The sequence below is a fragment of the Coenobita brevimanus genome, chromosome 33 (assembly GCF_032717465.1).
Source record: "Coenobita brevimanus isolate Jiangsu-jjx chromosome 33, ASM3271746v2, whole genome shotgun sequence".
Lineage (NCBI taxonomy): Eukaryota > Metazoa > Arthropoda > Malacostraca > Decapoda > Coenobitidae > Coenobita > Coenobita brevimanus.
In genome coordinates this window covers 26,853,434-26,870,071 of record NC_136986.1, presented here as the reverse complement: position 1 = coordinate 26,870,071, position 16,638 = coordinate 26,853,434, and the positions used below count along the sequence as shown (strand labels likewise).

The 16,638-nt window shown below is 42.0% G+C and overlaps 1 protein-coding gene across 1 annotated transcript in view; it reads left to right on the top strand.

Annotated features, from left to right (window-relative positions):
* Window positions 1-1,555: 1,555 nt before the first annotated feature.
* Window positions 1,556-16,638, top strand: part of LOC145395837 (ionotropic receptor 93a-like) — an 83,693-nt gene continuing 68,610 nt past the window's right edge. Inside the window, exons 1-2 of the mRNA XM_080269368.1 lie at window positions 1,556-1,614; window positions 1,997-2,229. Of these exons, the coding sequence (XP_080125494.1) occupies window positions 2,021-2,229 (209 nt within the window). The 5' untranslated portion in view covers window positions 1,556-1,614; window positions 1,997-2,020. The remainder of the gene's footprint in view (window positions 1,615-1,996; window positions 2,230-16,638) is intronic.

Genomic DNA, 16,638 nt, shown 5'->3' with positions numbered 1-16,638 from the left:
TATAGAAGATGTACAAATTGGTGTGATAGGAAGGTCGAGTCCAGGAGGATTGGAAGTCAGGAACAATTATTCCCCTGTATAAAGGAAAATGGGAAAAAGAAGTGTGTGGTAATCATAGTGGCATTTGTGTTGTAGGTGTGATAGGAAGATCATATGGTAGGATACTTATTGACCGAGTTAGGGAAATAACAGAGGAATGAGTTAAAGAATAACAGGGAGGTTATAGGAAGAGATGAGGTTGTGTAGATCAGACATTCGTCCTAAGATCTTCAGTGGAAAAGTTTCTACAAAGGGAAAGTTGTTTATGACTTTCATAGATCTGGAAAAAGCGTATGGCTGAATGGATAGACTAGAAATGTGGAAAACATTAAGAATATATGGAGTAAGTGGGAAGCTGTTGAATGCCGTGAAGAGTATGTATGAGAGTGCTAAGGCTGCAGTACGTGTGGATTGTGAACTGAAAGTATTTTTCAGTCTGAATGTTAGATTAAAACAGATTTATCATGTATCCATGGCAGTTCAATGTGTATCTTGATGGAGTTATGAAAGAGATACAAGATAGGGCAGTGGATGTTGGAGAGGTTCTAATGAGAAAGGGCAGCGTTTGGAAACTTCCCGTTCTATTGCTTGGAGATAATATTGTATTGTTAAAAGCAGGCGAAGGGGATACACAAGGATTGGTGACTGAGTTTGGGAGAATGTGCAAGAAACGGAATCTAAAGGTGAATGCAGGGAATAGCAAATTTGTGGTCTTCGAGAGAAATGAAGTCATTGAATGCACAGTGAGGTTGGATGATGAAGAAATGGAAAATGTAAGTTTATTTAAGTACTTGGGTAGTGTGTTGAGTAAGGATGGAAATTTAGGGGATGAAGTCTATGAAAAGGTACAACAAGCAAGGAAGGTCCCTGATTTTTAGAAAGCAGTGATATAGAACAGGGAAGTGAGCATGGAGATAAAAAAAAAAAGCCTCTGCATCATAGGATTGTGATACCAACTCTAACGCATGGAAGTGAAGCTTGAACCTTATTGGAAGGGCACAAGTCAAGAGTGAGAGCAGCAGAAATGAGTTATTTGAGAGAAGCTCGTGGAGTTACATAGAAAGACAGACTGACAAATGAAAAAGTGAAGGAGCATTGTGCTGCGGATTTGGATGTGATGAAAAGCATTAGAAGAAATACACTGAGGTGGTTTGGCCACGTGGAGAGGTTGGGAAATGAGAGCCTCACGAGGAGAGTGTATGTGAGTGAGGTGGAAGGGGAGAAGAGGGAGGGGGAGACCAAGGATGAGGTGGAGGGGTGGAGTGGAGAGGTATATGAGAGGGGAGGCCGGGGACAGAGCGACATAGAACCGATTTGTTTGTTGCCTTCCCTTGCGGGATCGAGACGTCTGACTATAGACAGATAGATAGATAGTTAATTAGAAATTTTAAAGTAATAATATACTTTCTTCGCTGAAAAATAATTTACTCTGCATAATTATATACTGCTTTTTGTCAGAGTATTGGTGATGTTGGGGCGGCACGGGGTGTGGGTGTGTTCGAGGTGGGTGTGGATGGCCAGGACACTAACGTGACGCAGGCACAGTTCTCCCCGGTGGTCAGCCAGGCTCGTCGGGTAGGTCACTCTTACATTCATTGTTCAGGTGGGAAGGTCACTCTAACATTATTGTGGTGGGCAGGTCACTCTCACATAACTCTTGAGGTAGTCACGTATTCTCTCATTACCACTGAGGTGGGTTCGCCACTCTCACATTACTGCTTAGGAGGGTAGTTCACTCTCGCATTACTGATGAGGCAGGTAGGTTATTCTCACATTACTGGTCAGGCGTATACTGTAGGTCACTTTCACATTAGTGCTGAGGCAGCAAGGTCACTCTCACTGCACTGCTGAGGTGGGTAGGTTATTCTCATGTTAATGCTGAAGTGGGTTGGTTAATCTCATTACTGCTGAGGCAAGTAGGTCACACAGCTAACTTGTACCATGGTGATGTCAGCAGCTGCGGCAGGTGTCGTGGTGCGTGATGGTGGTGGTGGTGAGTGACGACCCAGCCTTCCTCACTGCCTTCGCCAATTGGTCCCTCAATGGCCGCCTCCTGGTGTGGTCGACGAGGCTCCTGGTGGTCACCCGCCTGCCCAGGAAAGACCTCGGTGCTCTACTTGTTTCCCACTGGACATTTTCCATGATGAACACCTTGGTTGTAAATGATGAAACCTCAGCATCTGACAAACGGTAAGTTATTCAGCAAAAAGCAACATATCTCTAATGCCAATATTTTATTTTGTAGGACGCCACATATTTGCCATAAAATAAAATTTGCTAAGTTTATACTAATCTTGACCTTGTGTATCACACCCATCCTTCTTCAACACTTAAATATTTAAATTTTTTCTAATCATTCGTCTTAGCTCACGCAATCCTTTTTAGCCACCTGTGCCTCACACAGAGTTCCTAATCAAAATCTTAAATAAATTGCCAGCACTACCTGCCCTACAGTACCAATCTACAAGCCTTCCGAACAGGGCTTCAGTCACCATCGGTACCACTCCTGTTCATCATCATATCTCCAACAGCTTCAGAATGTAGTTACCCTAGTATTACGCTCACTTCAATCTTAACCCGTAAACCTTGGGGGTCGTACAAGCCAAGCCGTTCTCGTACGCATTTTTTACTTGAAAGTAGGCTTTTTCAAACAGCCATGGCTGCATAATTACAGTATACTGAACTTTCAGTTAAGACCAGATTATTCATCTGTCCTTCACCTTTCTGTTGTAAATGTCCACAGGTCGGCTATAGGTGGAGGCATTGTAGAGGTAGGAGGTGATGAATGGAGGTAATTTGGGGAATCAGAAAGGAGTTTTCGTACGGGGACGAATCGGTAACTACAGCCCACAGCCCTCACCCCAGCCTGGGACAAAGAGGGAATCCGTGTTCGCATACACTCATGCTTCCCCTTGCCCGACTTGTCCTTGACATTTCTCTCCACTGCCCCCGTCCACTGCCATATGAGTGAATCATCACCCCTTGTACGTTTGGCTAACTCAGTTTATTTGCCTATTTTTTCCAGTTTATTCAGAGTGACAATGTGCATTACAGTGTGTTGGAAGGGAGAGAGAAAACATATTCCAAGGTTTATTACACAAGACTTGCCATTACAATTGTTTTTACTTTCTCTGCGAGTACATTTTCTGTGTCACAGAAGATCACTTGAGCTATCCCTGTGATCATGTCCATTTTTTTTTTTTTTTTTTTAAACAGAACGGAGGAAGGAAAAACAAATGGAGAAAAAAAAAATAATCCATACACCAGATTACTGGTGTCCTCTGTTCATAAAATATCTGTAATAGTTAGACTTGAACAGTTGTAGGTTGAAATTTGGAGGAAAACAACTCTGGGGAAGCGAGTTCCAGAGAGATGCAGTTCGGGGAATGAAAGAATTCTGATAGGCAGAAGTTCTGCAATATGTTTGAGTGACATTCCAGTCATGAGCGCTACCAGATGCCCGTGTAGCACGAGGGAAGGCATGGAGAGGTGGCACCATGGACGCAACTTCGTCTGAGCATTTGCCAAAAAAATATCTGTAAAATAATGCAAGGGAGGCAACATTCCTTCTTACTTGCAGGGGAGGTAGTTTATATGTAATGGCAGGGTTGTTAATGATTCTAACAGCTTTATTCTGAATTTTGTCTAGTTGTCTTAATGCAACCTCTCCACAACCATTCCACATGGGTGAGCAATATTCAAGCTGAGAGCGCACATGACTCTTATAAATTATAGCTAACTGCTCATCGGCGAAGAAGTTACGGACTCTGTACAATAATCCAAGTTTCTTTGAGGCGGTTTTAGCAAGTGATCTGACATGAGAGGTCCAGCTGAGGGCACTGTTAAGTGAGACACCAAGAATTTCAATACTTTTGGAGATGGGAATATTAGTAGCACTGAAGGTAATGTACGAATCTGGCAATATCTGTCTATTAGTAAACTGTATATATTTAGTTTTACTAGCATTAAAAGAGGCAAGGTTGTTTTGTCCCCATTCACTGATTGTAGATAGATCTTGATTTATGGAGATGGCTGTATTGAGTTGAGAGGTAGAGATATTAGACTTTGTAAATGGATGTCTGAGTGTGAATGAACTATGTAGTGTTGAGTCATCTGCATATGAGTGAATGGGATTGTGAGTGACAGATAAGAGATGATTAATATGAACCAGAAATAGGGTTGGCGCCAGAACTGATCCCTGCGGCACGCCGGCGTTAATTGAGTGGAAATTCGAATATACATCATCTACTTTTACTCTTATTTTCCTGTCACTAAGATAAGAAGAAATCAAAGGAACAAAAGACGTTAGTCCATAGCAAGGGAGTTTGGACAGCAGGGAACGGTGCCATACTCTGTCGAAAGCTTTAGAGACACACATAGTTTTGTGATTTTCTAAAGCATTTATTTGGCTAAGCTCCTACTGCACGAGAGGAACTGCACACAAAAAATACTAATTTACTATCACAACAATCTAATTTCCGTGTATGATGCACTATACTGTAGCAATTCTCTTTTTTAATGCAAGAAAAAGAAAGTAAACACTACAAGCCTGCAAAATGCTTCCTCTAAGCAAAAATAACAATAACAGATTCCCAAATTGAGGATCTCTTTAAGATGCTTGGACACACTGTTTTTATAAGACTGGAGGTCATTGACAGTAGGAAATACAGACAGAGGAAGACAATTCCAGAGCTGACCTGCTGCACACATAAAGTACTGGCATTAACAGTTAACTCTTGCATTAGAGGGTTGGACAGAAAAGGGATAGGAGTTTGTGTCTACACTGGTGCTACCCACCTGCCATAGTGGCTGAGGGATGCAGGCAGAGACTTCAGAGGACCAGTGACCATTGAACTAACGACAGAAAAGAGATAAAGAAGCAACAGCAAGGCAAAGATATAGGGGTTGAAGGCAGCCAATAAGAGGAGGAGAGCTAATGAAATGAAAAGTCTTTGACTTTACTTTGTTGTATGCGGGGTGCCTCCCCACACATTAACCCGCGCCATCCCGGCGACGTGAATTAACGTCCACACGTCATGTGCACTCATGTCCCGGCGACGTGAATTAACGCGGCAACATTGCAAGGTCCCTAATTTGCACAATTTTCAATTTTGCGAGTGATTTCGCGAGTGATTTTTGGCACGTATACACAGGACACCTTCCTCTATTCCTCTACAAGATGCCAAGCAGGGACAATGCCTTACAGCGCATAACCTCTCCCCCCCCCTGCATGCCATTGTCTCAGCAATTCACCTGTTACCAGTGACCTGGCCAATAAAGACATTCAGGGCCAGAGTGATTCCCCACTCGATGACAATGTGGAGGACAAAGTTTACATAGCATTAGAGGAAGAAACAGTCAGAAATGATGATCAGGTAATGTGGGAAAAAAAAGGTCATGAATGGTGATGAGTTAGTGAGTGAAACAATGCTTATAATGCCTATATTACTGTTTGAAATCCAATATACTCTTGTACTACATAAAAATTCGTACCAAGTAAATAAATAAATACTGTTTATGAGTGGATAAAATAGTTACCCTCCCATAGAACTCGTTTTCTTTGGTGCCAGCCTGTTAGAAAACCCAGTCAGGTAAGGAAGTACTTGTACCTAGATCGAGTATTTTAAACCTCAGGTGAGCGATTTCTCTATGAATTTTCGATGTTTCTCACCAAAAGCGGATGTTTGAGCCAAAAAAAAAAAAAAGTCCAAAAATGTCGAGACTGGGGCATATCACTGCCCAGAAAACGTCGAGATGGGGCGGGTTAAAGTAGTGGTGTACACAAGGGCATAAAACCTCTGTTTAAAGTCAACAACTGTGCAGGGATAAAGAAGGTACAGAGTCAACATAGCACACCTAAACACTTGGAAGCATATTTTATAACGGGAGGTAATATCATTTTTCCCAGATAAATCCCGAGAGAATGAAACCTCCTTGTGTATTCAAATATGATGAGTTGGGTATTGTTAAAAATTAGAGGATATTCCAATGGTAGCTTTTCATGGGTCGAAAGGTGTAAGAACTGGGTTTTTGATGCATTAAAAACAAGACTACTTTTACCCGAATCAGAGGTATGAGCCCAGTCAGATACTAGGTGTGCCATAGACTCCCTTCTTGTTTGTTGAAGTAACTGCTGAGATGGATGCTGCGGGAAGTAGATAGAAAGGTGAAAGGTAAAGTCATCAGCATATGAGTGATTAGGGTTACATGTAAACCTTAGTAGGTCACTGATGATTAGAAGGAAGAGGTTTAGGGAGAGGCTAGTGCCCTAAGGAACACCACTGATACCCCAAAGAGAATAAGAGTGGCAGTCTACAACAGCAGCTATAGAACGACTTGAGATAAAGGCACAGATAGGACTGAAATCGTAAGACGGCCGTAAATTTAAGATTTACACCAGACTCGATCGAAAGCCTTTGAAATGTCAAGTGCAATGGCAAATCTTTCACCGAGGTCCCGAAAGGAAGATAACCAGGAGTCTTAAAGGAAGGTGAAAAGATAGCCAGTGGAGCACCCCTCCTTGTGCCCCTAATGACAATCAGAGAAGGCTATGATAGGGGAGGTGCTTTCTTTTTTCGGATTAGTTTCAAACACTTTACAAATACATGATGATGGTGTAATTTTTTAACAGCATGTATTTCAAAAGTTTTTGAGTCTATTCTTAACCAATAATTTTTAAAGCATCTTTCCTGTCACAACCTACTTTCCGACCGTCAGTATAGATTCCGCAAGATGCTCCACTGGCAATCTTCTCACCTACCTTTCAGACTCCTGGTCATCCTCCTTTCGGAACTCTTGTGAAAGCTTTGCATTGCACTTGACATCCCAAAGGCTTTCGATCGAATCTGGCATAAGTCTTTAATTTCCAAACTGCCCTCTTACGGTTTCTATCCTTCTACCTGTGTCTTTATCTCTAGCTTCCTTTCTGGTCGTACTATAGCTGCTGCTGTAAACGGCCACGGTTCTTTCCCAAGAGCTATCAATCGAGGTGTCCCTCAGGGCTCTGTCCTAACACCAACTCTCTTTTGATCACCAATGACCTTCTAAGCTGTACATCTAACCCTGTTCACTCATATTCTGATGACTCCATCCTTCATCTTTCCATTCACTTCCCACAGAGTCCATCTCGGCACTTACTTCAACAAATGAGGGATGAAGCTATGCCACACCTGATGTCTGACTTGGATCATCTCTCTGATTGGCGTAAAAGTAATCTTGTTGTTTTTAATGCATCAAAAGCTCAGGTATTACAATTATCAACCCGACAAAATCTTCTTCAGGAGTACCACCTAATTTTCAACAATATCCAGCTTAATCCTGCATCATCTTAAAACGTACTTGGGGTTTCATTCTCTCGGGATTTATCATGGAAATAACATATTACCTCTCTTGTAAAATCTGCTTCCAAGAGATTAGGTGTACTAAGCCGACTCCGTGCCTTCTTTACCCCTGCACAGTTGTTGACTTCATACACGGATTTTATTCATCCCTGGGTAGAGTATAACTTTCATGTGTGGGGAGGTTCCCCACATACGGCTCATCTCAACAAGGTGGAGTCAAAAGCTTTTCGTCTCATCAACTCTCCTCCTCTTACTAGCTCCCTTCAACCTCTGTATCTTCGCTGTACTGTTGCATCTTCATCTCTTTCCTATCGTTGCTTCAATGGGCACTGCTCGTCTGAACTGTAGGCTTGCATCCCTCCTCCACTACGGTGAGTGCGTAACACCCGTCTAGCAACAAAATCTCATCCCTTTTCTGTCCAACTCTCTAATGAAAGAGTTCACCATTACTCCCAGTCTTTCATGTATGCTACAGGTCAGCTCTGGAACTGTCTCCCTCTGTATTTCCTACTGCCTATGATCTCCAGTCTTTCAAACGCAGTGTGTCTAGGGTCCTTGAAATGAACAGTTCCAGAATTTGGCTCTCTTATCTTGTGTGTTTTTTTTTTCTTAGAGGAGAAATTAACAGGCTCCTGGCCTTCGGTTGCTTCTTCCTTGCATTAAAAAAGCAGGACGATAGTTAGAGGGCTGAAACTGATCAACCTTCCATAACAGCAAAATTCCAGCAAGCTGACAGACAAAGGCGACAGAGTTTACCTAGGCAGGATGTCTGCACGGAAGCACAGCACTTGAGGACAACTGGAGGGACCCCATCACCATCCCATCAGGACCATATGGCTTGTCAGTATTAACGCCAGTGATGGCAGAAAACACATCAACTGAAGACATTTTAAAGTCAGCCTCTGACATTTTAAAGTCAGAGAGGAAGTCATGGAGGAACAGTACCAGAATCATCTAAGGTGGAACTAAAGGTGGAACAGAGTCGCCATAGTGGAAAATAGAAGGAAAGGATGATGAAGTAAAGTTGTTTGAAATGCTTTTGGCAAGCACTGGAAGGAGAAGGAGGAATTTGAGTTAGTACAACTGATATTACACTTAGCAAAGTGATGGATGAACTTAACGTGATTCCAGCAAGAAACATAAAAGAGATGAGATTCAGGGATGGGTTGGCTACGGTACCTTATGAAGGCCCTTTCCTTGATGTGGACAGCATTTGAAGAAGCGTAATTAGTTTTTTTTTTTTTATTATTACCCACAGGATAAATGAGAGAAATGTATGTTTCCATGTCTGAGAGAATGACGGATGTAATGCGTGAGGCACACTCAGATGATTCTCGGCTATGGAAGCAATAATCATTTCAGGGAAAAAAAAAAAATATACTGCCTGATGTCATCCCAATCAGCAGCTCCAAAATGCCAAAGTCATCGCTTATTGGGATGGTTCACAAGCCTTACTGAGGTGATAGGACAGTTAAGGTGATAAGACTGCAATCAGGGGAGCCCCTTGGAGAGAAAACATTAACAGCATAAGCAGAAGGATTAGTTGTAAGGAAATGGTCAGGTATGTTGGAACTCTCTACAAGACTGTTAGTGATATAGGTTGGGTACTGTCCAAGCTGCTCCAGGACATTAAGGATGGAAAGGATGTAGCCTTGTTTACCAGGCATTCAATGATTGAAGAACAGAGCCAAAGGTTGTGGTGAACATTGAAATCACCTAGAATGGAGACTTCAGGGAAAGAAGAAATTGACAGGCTGTTCCATCCTAGAAATATAATTGTCAAAGAATTTTTCAGCAGAAGTAACAGATAAGCAAACACCACAGATATACTTAGCCAGAGAATGGTAGGATAGCCGAAGCTACAGACTAGAGAATTCAGAAGACTGAAGGACAGGAACATGAGTGCACGATATGTTGTTAAGTACATATACACAACAGCAACTTTTTGCTTTGAAGTGAGTATAGAAAAAGTAGGAGGATCCAGAGAAGGGTTTGCTTTAAGTCGCCTTAGACAGCTAAGTCTCAGTACTGAGCAGAAGGTGAGGTTTAGAGGAAGAGAGGTGGCGTTCAACAGAGAGAAAATTAAAGAAAAGGTTGCGAATGTGCAAAAACAAAAAGTATCACAACAAAACCAGTTTGCTCTAATATTATACTATATTGCCGCAACACATATTTGCACTTGTAATGCAAGTTTACTTGCACTGTAACCTGAAAATCATTTCTTTACTCCTGGCACTTTTTTTGCGAATTCACCCACCATATCCTGAGATCATTTCCTTACACAGTACTTTTCCTTATATTCTAAATTCTTCTGTGATAAAATCATTTGCTACGGTAATATCTTAGTGCACTAGAGGAAGAGCACACAACAATTACTAACTCGCTATCACAACAAATCCAATTTGCTTGTATAGTGCACTGTATTACCATAACACACATGTGCAGTTGTACTGCAAGTTCACCTACAATATAGTCTGAGAGTGTTTTCTTAAACCCATACCTTTTTTGTATTATAAACTATATTATAAAGTCTTATGTAGTAAGATTACTATATACACAATTTACACTTTCCCGCACACCAGTGACTGAAGAAGTCTCCTTTAACTCACTGCACTGATGGAGCATTTCCTTGTGAACTTGCTACTGTCACTGATTGTTCAGGCAGACATTGCAGTACCTGTACACTTTTTAACCTGCAGGTGCCCAGGTTCACCATGCAGTTACACGTGAGGTGCTGCATTACTGCAGCACTGGCTCCTTGGTGCAGCAGTTATGCCAACAACCTGTCAGAACAGTATGAATGCATTCACAACAGTGGTAGCAGAAAGGTGTAGAGACACCTTCTTGTACCACCTGCTTGCCGTACCAGTGGATGACCGACATGTTACCGCATTTCTCGATGAGTAAAGCACCATTCTCGGTCTTGGCAGGGAAAACAGGGTAGTGCTTCCTACTTGGCCTGACAGTACCGCTGGTTCCTGTCCCATCTGCAAGGAGAAACTTGGCAGTTATGTTATACAAGGAGAAACGCAGGCGGTTACATTATCGTCTCGCTAGATGGTGGATAACTACAAAGTCCGGAATATATCCAATCTTGCAGTCACAAGCAGCAAAGACTGTGATGCATGAGCGATGACGTTGGATGATATGTATTGGATAAATGCCAGTCAACCCCAGGACAATACATGCAACTCAACCGCCACCGCTTTATGGAAAGGCGAAAAAAAAAGAAATGGTGGAAGAACCCTTTAGGGTGGTCAGAATTGGGCGAATTTTCCACACCCTGTCATTGGGTAAGGGTCCCCCACTGGGGGAAAAGTGCAGAAACCATAACATAGCAATGTACTCTCCAATGTGCCATGTACCTCCCAAAGACAGGTGTGGCTGTGAGGTCGTCCATGATCCAATAGTCTTGTAAGGCATACCTTTTTTATGTGTGACATTAGTACGGTCACAGCTTGCCACACGTGTAATTCACCGACTTAGACTGGATACCATTCCGTCATGTTTGCTCTTGTCACAAGAAGGTCGGTGAAGCCAGTGTAGGGAGAGTTTCTGGTGATAATGTTCCTGTGCCCAGGTATTCCTTCACGGACAATGAAAAAAAAAATACCGTGAAATATCCATGATGCACGAATTGCCTGTCCGGAAAATGTGCCCAAATACCTGCCTAAGGATAACCAAAAGTAGCCTCCGTGGGCTGAAACCTTTTCCCCTCCGTTCACGCAATAATTTTGATTGTCTCAACACTTACAAGAGGATGAGACAAAGGCAGAGTATAAGAGAGAAGTGGAGGAACGATTGGGCAAATATGAATTGGAGCAGATGGGAGACGTGGAAGGTGTGTGTAGGATATTTACAGAAGAAATATGTGCAGCATGTGATGTGGTGTGTGGAAGGAAGAGAAGACGGAGGGGGGGTGCAAGGAACAGCGTGGTGGACTGAAGAGGTGAAACAGGCTGTGGCACAAAAGAAGAAAGCATACAATGAATGGATGAGAAATAGGGGCATGGAAGAAGTTGAGAGGCGGAAGAGAGAGTTATATGTAGAAAGAAAGAGAGAGATGAAAAGATTAGTAAGAGAAAGAAGAGAGTGGATGAGGAATTTTGAAGGAATTTGAGTGTAAAGTGGAGGGACTGTAAGAAAATGTTCTGGAAAGAGGTGAAAAGAGTAAGACAGGGTGGAAGTGAAGTTAGCAGGGGAGTGAAAGATAAAAATGGTAGATTACTAGTGGAGAAGGGAGAAAAAGTGAGCAGATGGAGAGAACACTTTAAGGAATTGTTGAACGTAGAGGATGGATGTAATGCGAGTATAAGTGGCTGGGGAATGGCTGGGAGAAGGAGGGAGGTGAGAAGACAGGAAGAAATCAGTAGGATAGAAGTTGTGGAAGCAATGAAGAAAGTTAAATTGGGGAAAGCCCCAGGAATTGATGGAGTGTGTGGTGAAATGCTGAAACATGGGGGATAGATAGTAGTAGAATGGATGTGGAAGATGTGCAGATTGGCCTGGGAGGAAGGTAGAGTCCCGGAGGATTGGAAGTCAGGTATAATTATTCCCTTGTACAAAGGAAAAGGGGAAAAATAAGTGTGTGGTAATCATAGGGGCATTTGTCTTCTTAGTATAATAGGAAAAGTGTATGGTAGGATACTTATTGACAGAGTTAGAGAAAGAACAGAGAAATTAGTTGGAAAGGAACAGGGAGGCTTTAGGAAGGGAAGAGGTTGTGTAGATCAGATATTCATTCTTAGATCTTTAGTGGAAAAGTTTCTAGAGAAGGGAAAGAAGTTGTATGTGGCTTTCATGGATTTGGAGAAAGCATATGACAGGGTGGATAGACAAGGATTCTGGAAAGTGTTAAGAATATATGGAGTAGATGGGAAGTTGTTGAATGCTATGAAGAGTATGTACGATGGTGTGAAGGCTGCAGTGCGTATGGATGGTGAACTAAGTGAATTTTTCTCTTTGAAAGTTGGGTTGAAACAGGGATGTGTCATGTCTCCATGGTTGTTCAATCTGTACATGGATGGGGTAATAAAAGAGGTACAAGGTAGGGTAGTGGATGTTGGAGTGGCCATGGTGAGAGAGGATAGTGTTTGGAAACTCCCTGTACTGTTGTTTGCAGATGATACTGTATTGTTGAGTGAAGATGAAGGGGAGCTGCAAGGCTTGGTGGATGAGTTTGGGAGAGTGTGTAAGAAACGGAATCTAAAGGTGAATGTAGGGAAGAGTAAAGTGATGGTCTTTGAGAGAGGTGAAGTCAGTGAATGTACAGCGAGGTTGGATAGTGAGGAATTGGAAAATGTGAGTACGTTTGAGTACTTGGGTAGTGTCATGAGTAAGGATGGAGGTTTGGAGGGTGAAGTGCTTGAAAGGGTACAGCAGGGAGGAAAGGTTGCTGGTTCTTTGAAAGCAGTGATAAGAAGCAGGGAAGTGAGCATGGACGTGAGAAAGTTACTACATGACAGTATTTTGATACCAACTCTAACGTGCGGAAGTGAAGCTTGGACGATGTTGGAAGGACACAAGTCAAGAGTGAGAGCAGTGGAAATGAGTTATTTAAGAGGAGCCTGTGGAGTCACATGGAGAGACAGGCTGATGAATGAGGATATAAAGGAGCGTTGTGGTGTTGATGTGGATGTGATAGGAAGCGTTATGAGGAACACACTGAGGTGGTTTGGCCATGTGGAGAGGATGGAGGGTGAAAGACTGACGAAGAGAGTGTATGTGAGTGAGGTGGAGGGGGGAAGAGGGAGGGGGAGGCCGAGGATGAGATGGAGGGATGGGGTGGAGAGGTATATGAGAGAGGGGGTGTGTGAGTTGGGTGCAGGGCAGTGAAATGGCAGGGGACAGGGCGACTTGGAGGCGACTTGTTTGTGGCCACCCCAAACGGGATTGAGGCGTCTGGCAATAGATAGATAGATAGTCTCAACACTTGGCTGATGGGAACTAGGGCAGTGGACACGTGCACCACGTACACCACAGCCACAGACATGCGTAAATTTCTGTTATTATCCAGGAGTACGTATTCCCCTTTGTAATTTAAGTGTACTGTCATTTGTGTCGAGTCCCCATTGCCTTACGAGAGTAGGTTGATTTTTTTATCTTTATTAATTTTGCATGGGAGACCCTTTTATGCGCTTGTGTGTCATTTAAATAGCTTTAACAACGACGTATACGTAATCATAGACGAGATCTTAGCACCTTCAGAACCGTAACGTGTCATAAATTTTAATCAAGAGTAAAACCAAAGAATTTAAACTGAGTTTTGGAATGAGTCTTCGTTGTGAAAGACTGGATGGAGGCTATTTTTCATCCATGTATTTAAAAACTCCCCAAAGCTGAATAAAATCATCTAGCGGTTGTAGGAATCCCCACTCCTCCCCCCCCCCCAAGAAAAAAAGAATGAACAAAAGACGCTGTAATATCTAGGTGGCCAATATACACGTACATTTCTGAGCAATAGTATCTGGCATCCTTCTAATTTTCCCAACAGATACAAGGAAATCGTAGCCAGAGTTCCACACTGAATAAAAGCCTGCTGTCCAGTGCTGAGTTGGTAGTTCAAAGCTTTGTTGGATTGAAGAAAGAACAATGCATAATCATATTATTACTTGTGCAGTCTATATTCTCATTTTGTTTCCTGCATTATACCTTGTCTCAGATTTTATTACTTTTGGATCTTATTTCACACAGCTAAGTGGCAGAACAGCAATTTTGTGGTTATACTTTCTTTCTGACACTTCATGACCAGCAACATATCATGGTGCTGATATCTAGTTAACAGCTTAGCAGTTAAGATGGAGAGGTGATAATATCAGGCCAAGTTAAAGTGAACAGAATAGAGTAAGTGGTCTTTTTCCCTTGGGAAACCCTGAATACGACTTCGTTTCGTCGAGAGAAAAACAGTGGAGAGTATGTAAAACCAATGGCTCACGAGTCTACCGTAGTAAGCAATTAACTGGACAAGATTTATTACTAGAAAACATCCAAAGCATCGAAAAGACGGCCCTATGTGATAAACAGACTATAAGTGGAATTAACTTCATACTTTATTTCTTTTAATCATTCATTCTTGCTACCGCCAAAAAATTTCACTCAGGAGGCAATTTTCAGACTGAAGGGTTAGTCATAGCTTTCCTTATTGACGGGGGTTAAATTATTATAGTCTTGATTAGATACAGCTTTCACTACAAGAGTTCTTCCAAAGACTACATGAAGCTCTCCCTTCATTAGCTACAGGCAATAATAAATTATACTCATGTAGTGTCGAGGGAATAAAGATAATTCATTCTGCCTGAAAACTATAAACGTATTGTGCAGGTACAGCATGTTGGTTCACTTGCCGTACAGTCCTGACGGTGCCCGGGTGCTGCAAGTGGCTTCCTGGACTCCCACATCAGGTCTACGCTATCTCACACCTTCCACCCTTTTCCCGGAGAAATACACCAAGTAATGTGTACAGATTACTGGCCATTCGAAAATTGAAGTATCTTATGTAATTTGTTGAAATTACTGGGCATTACAAAACTGGAAATATATAAGTAAGGTAACCAAATTACTCACTAGTATAGACTGGGCTATTCTCATTTTATTCTAACCTGATCTAAAGTTATCACATCTCCATCTCCTATGCTTAGGTTAAACAAGAGATTAACACTAGACTATGGTGCTAGTCATAAGAAAGTGTTATGGAAATGGAGTAGAGCCTTATCTTTATATTTTTCTACATATGAGGTACGTGAAATATGTTGTGAAAGGTTGTTAATCTAGGGCAGATTAGTCTAAAACAAAGCTCCAGGCCCAGATGGAATCCCGTCAATTGTTTTGAAAAAGTGTTCCCCAGAACTTGCCTCTGTTCTTGCAAAATTATTCAGACTATGCATACGTACTTCATCATTCCCTAATTCGTGGAAAGAAGCCAATATCCACCCAATTTCAAAGAAAGGAAGTTCCTCTGACCCCTCTGATTACAGACCAATAGCTGTCACATCTTCTCTTGGTAAGGTTTTTGAAACTGTAATTAATAAGCACATAATTAAACATCTTGAACCCAACAACTTAATTAGTGATAGACATTACGGTTTTCGCCAAGAAAGATCCACCATTGACATACTCAATCTCCTAACTCATACCATCCATCAATCAGTTGACCTACATGGTGAAACTCATGCAGTAGCCCAGGATATTTCTAAAGCTTTCGACAGAGTGTGGCACAGTTCCCTGTTGTCCAAACTCCCTTGCTATGGACTAAACTCTTTTGTTCCTTTGATTTCCTCATATCTCAGCAATAGAAAAATAAGAGTAAAAGTAGATGATGTATTTTCCACTTTCCACTCAAGTAACGCCGGCGTGCCACAGGGATCAGTTCTGGCACCAACCCTGTTCCTCGTTCATATTAATGATCTCTTATCTGCCACCCACAATCCCATCCATTCATATGCAGATGACTCAACACTTCATAGTTCATTCACACTCAGACATCCATTTGCAAAGTCTGATATCTCTAACTCTCACCTCAGTACAGCCATCTCTTTAAATCAAGACTTATCCACGATCAATGAATGGGGACAAAACAACCTTGTCTCATTTAATGCTAGTAAAACTAAATACATACAGTTTACTAAGAGACAGGTATTGCCAGAATCGTATATTACCTTCAATGCTACAAATATTCCCATTTCCAAAAGTATTGAAATTCTCGGCATCTCGCTTAACAATGCCTTCAGCTGGACCTCTCATGTCAGATCACTTGCTAAAACCGCCTCAAAGAAACTTGGATTATTGTACAGAGTCCGTAACTTCTTCACTGACGAGCAGTTAGTTATAATTTATAAGAGTCATGTGCGCTCTCAGCTTGAATACTGCTCACCCTTATGGAGTGGATGTGGAGAGGTTGCATTAAAACAAGTAAACAAAATTCATAACAAAGGTGTTAGAATTATTAATAACCCTGCTATTACTAATAAACTACCTCCCCTACAAGTAAGAAGGAATGTTGCCTCCCTTGTGTTATTTTACAGATATTTCTACAGCAAATGCTCAGACAAAGTTGCGTCCATGGTACTTCCTCTCCATGCCTAACCTCGTGCTACACGGGCAGCTGGCAGCGCTCATGACTCGAATGTCACTCAGCCATACTGCAAAACTTCTGCCTATCAGAATTCTTTCATTCCCCGAAATGCATCTCTTTGGAACTCGCTTCCCAAGAGTTGTTTCCCTCCAGACTTCAACCTACTGCTGTTCAAGTCTATCTGTTACA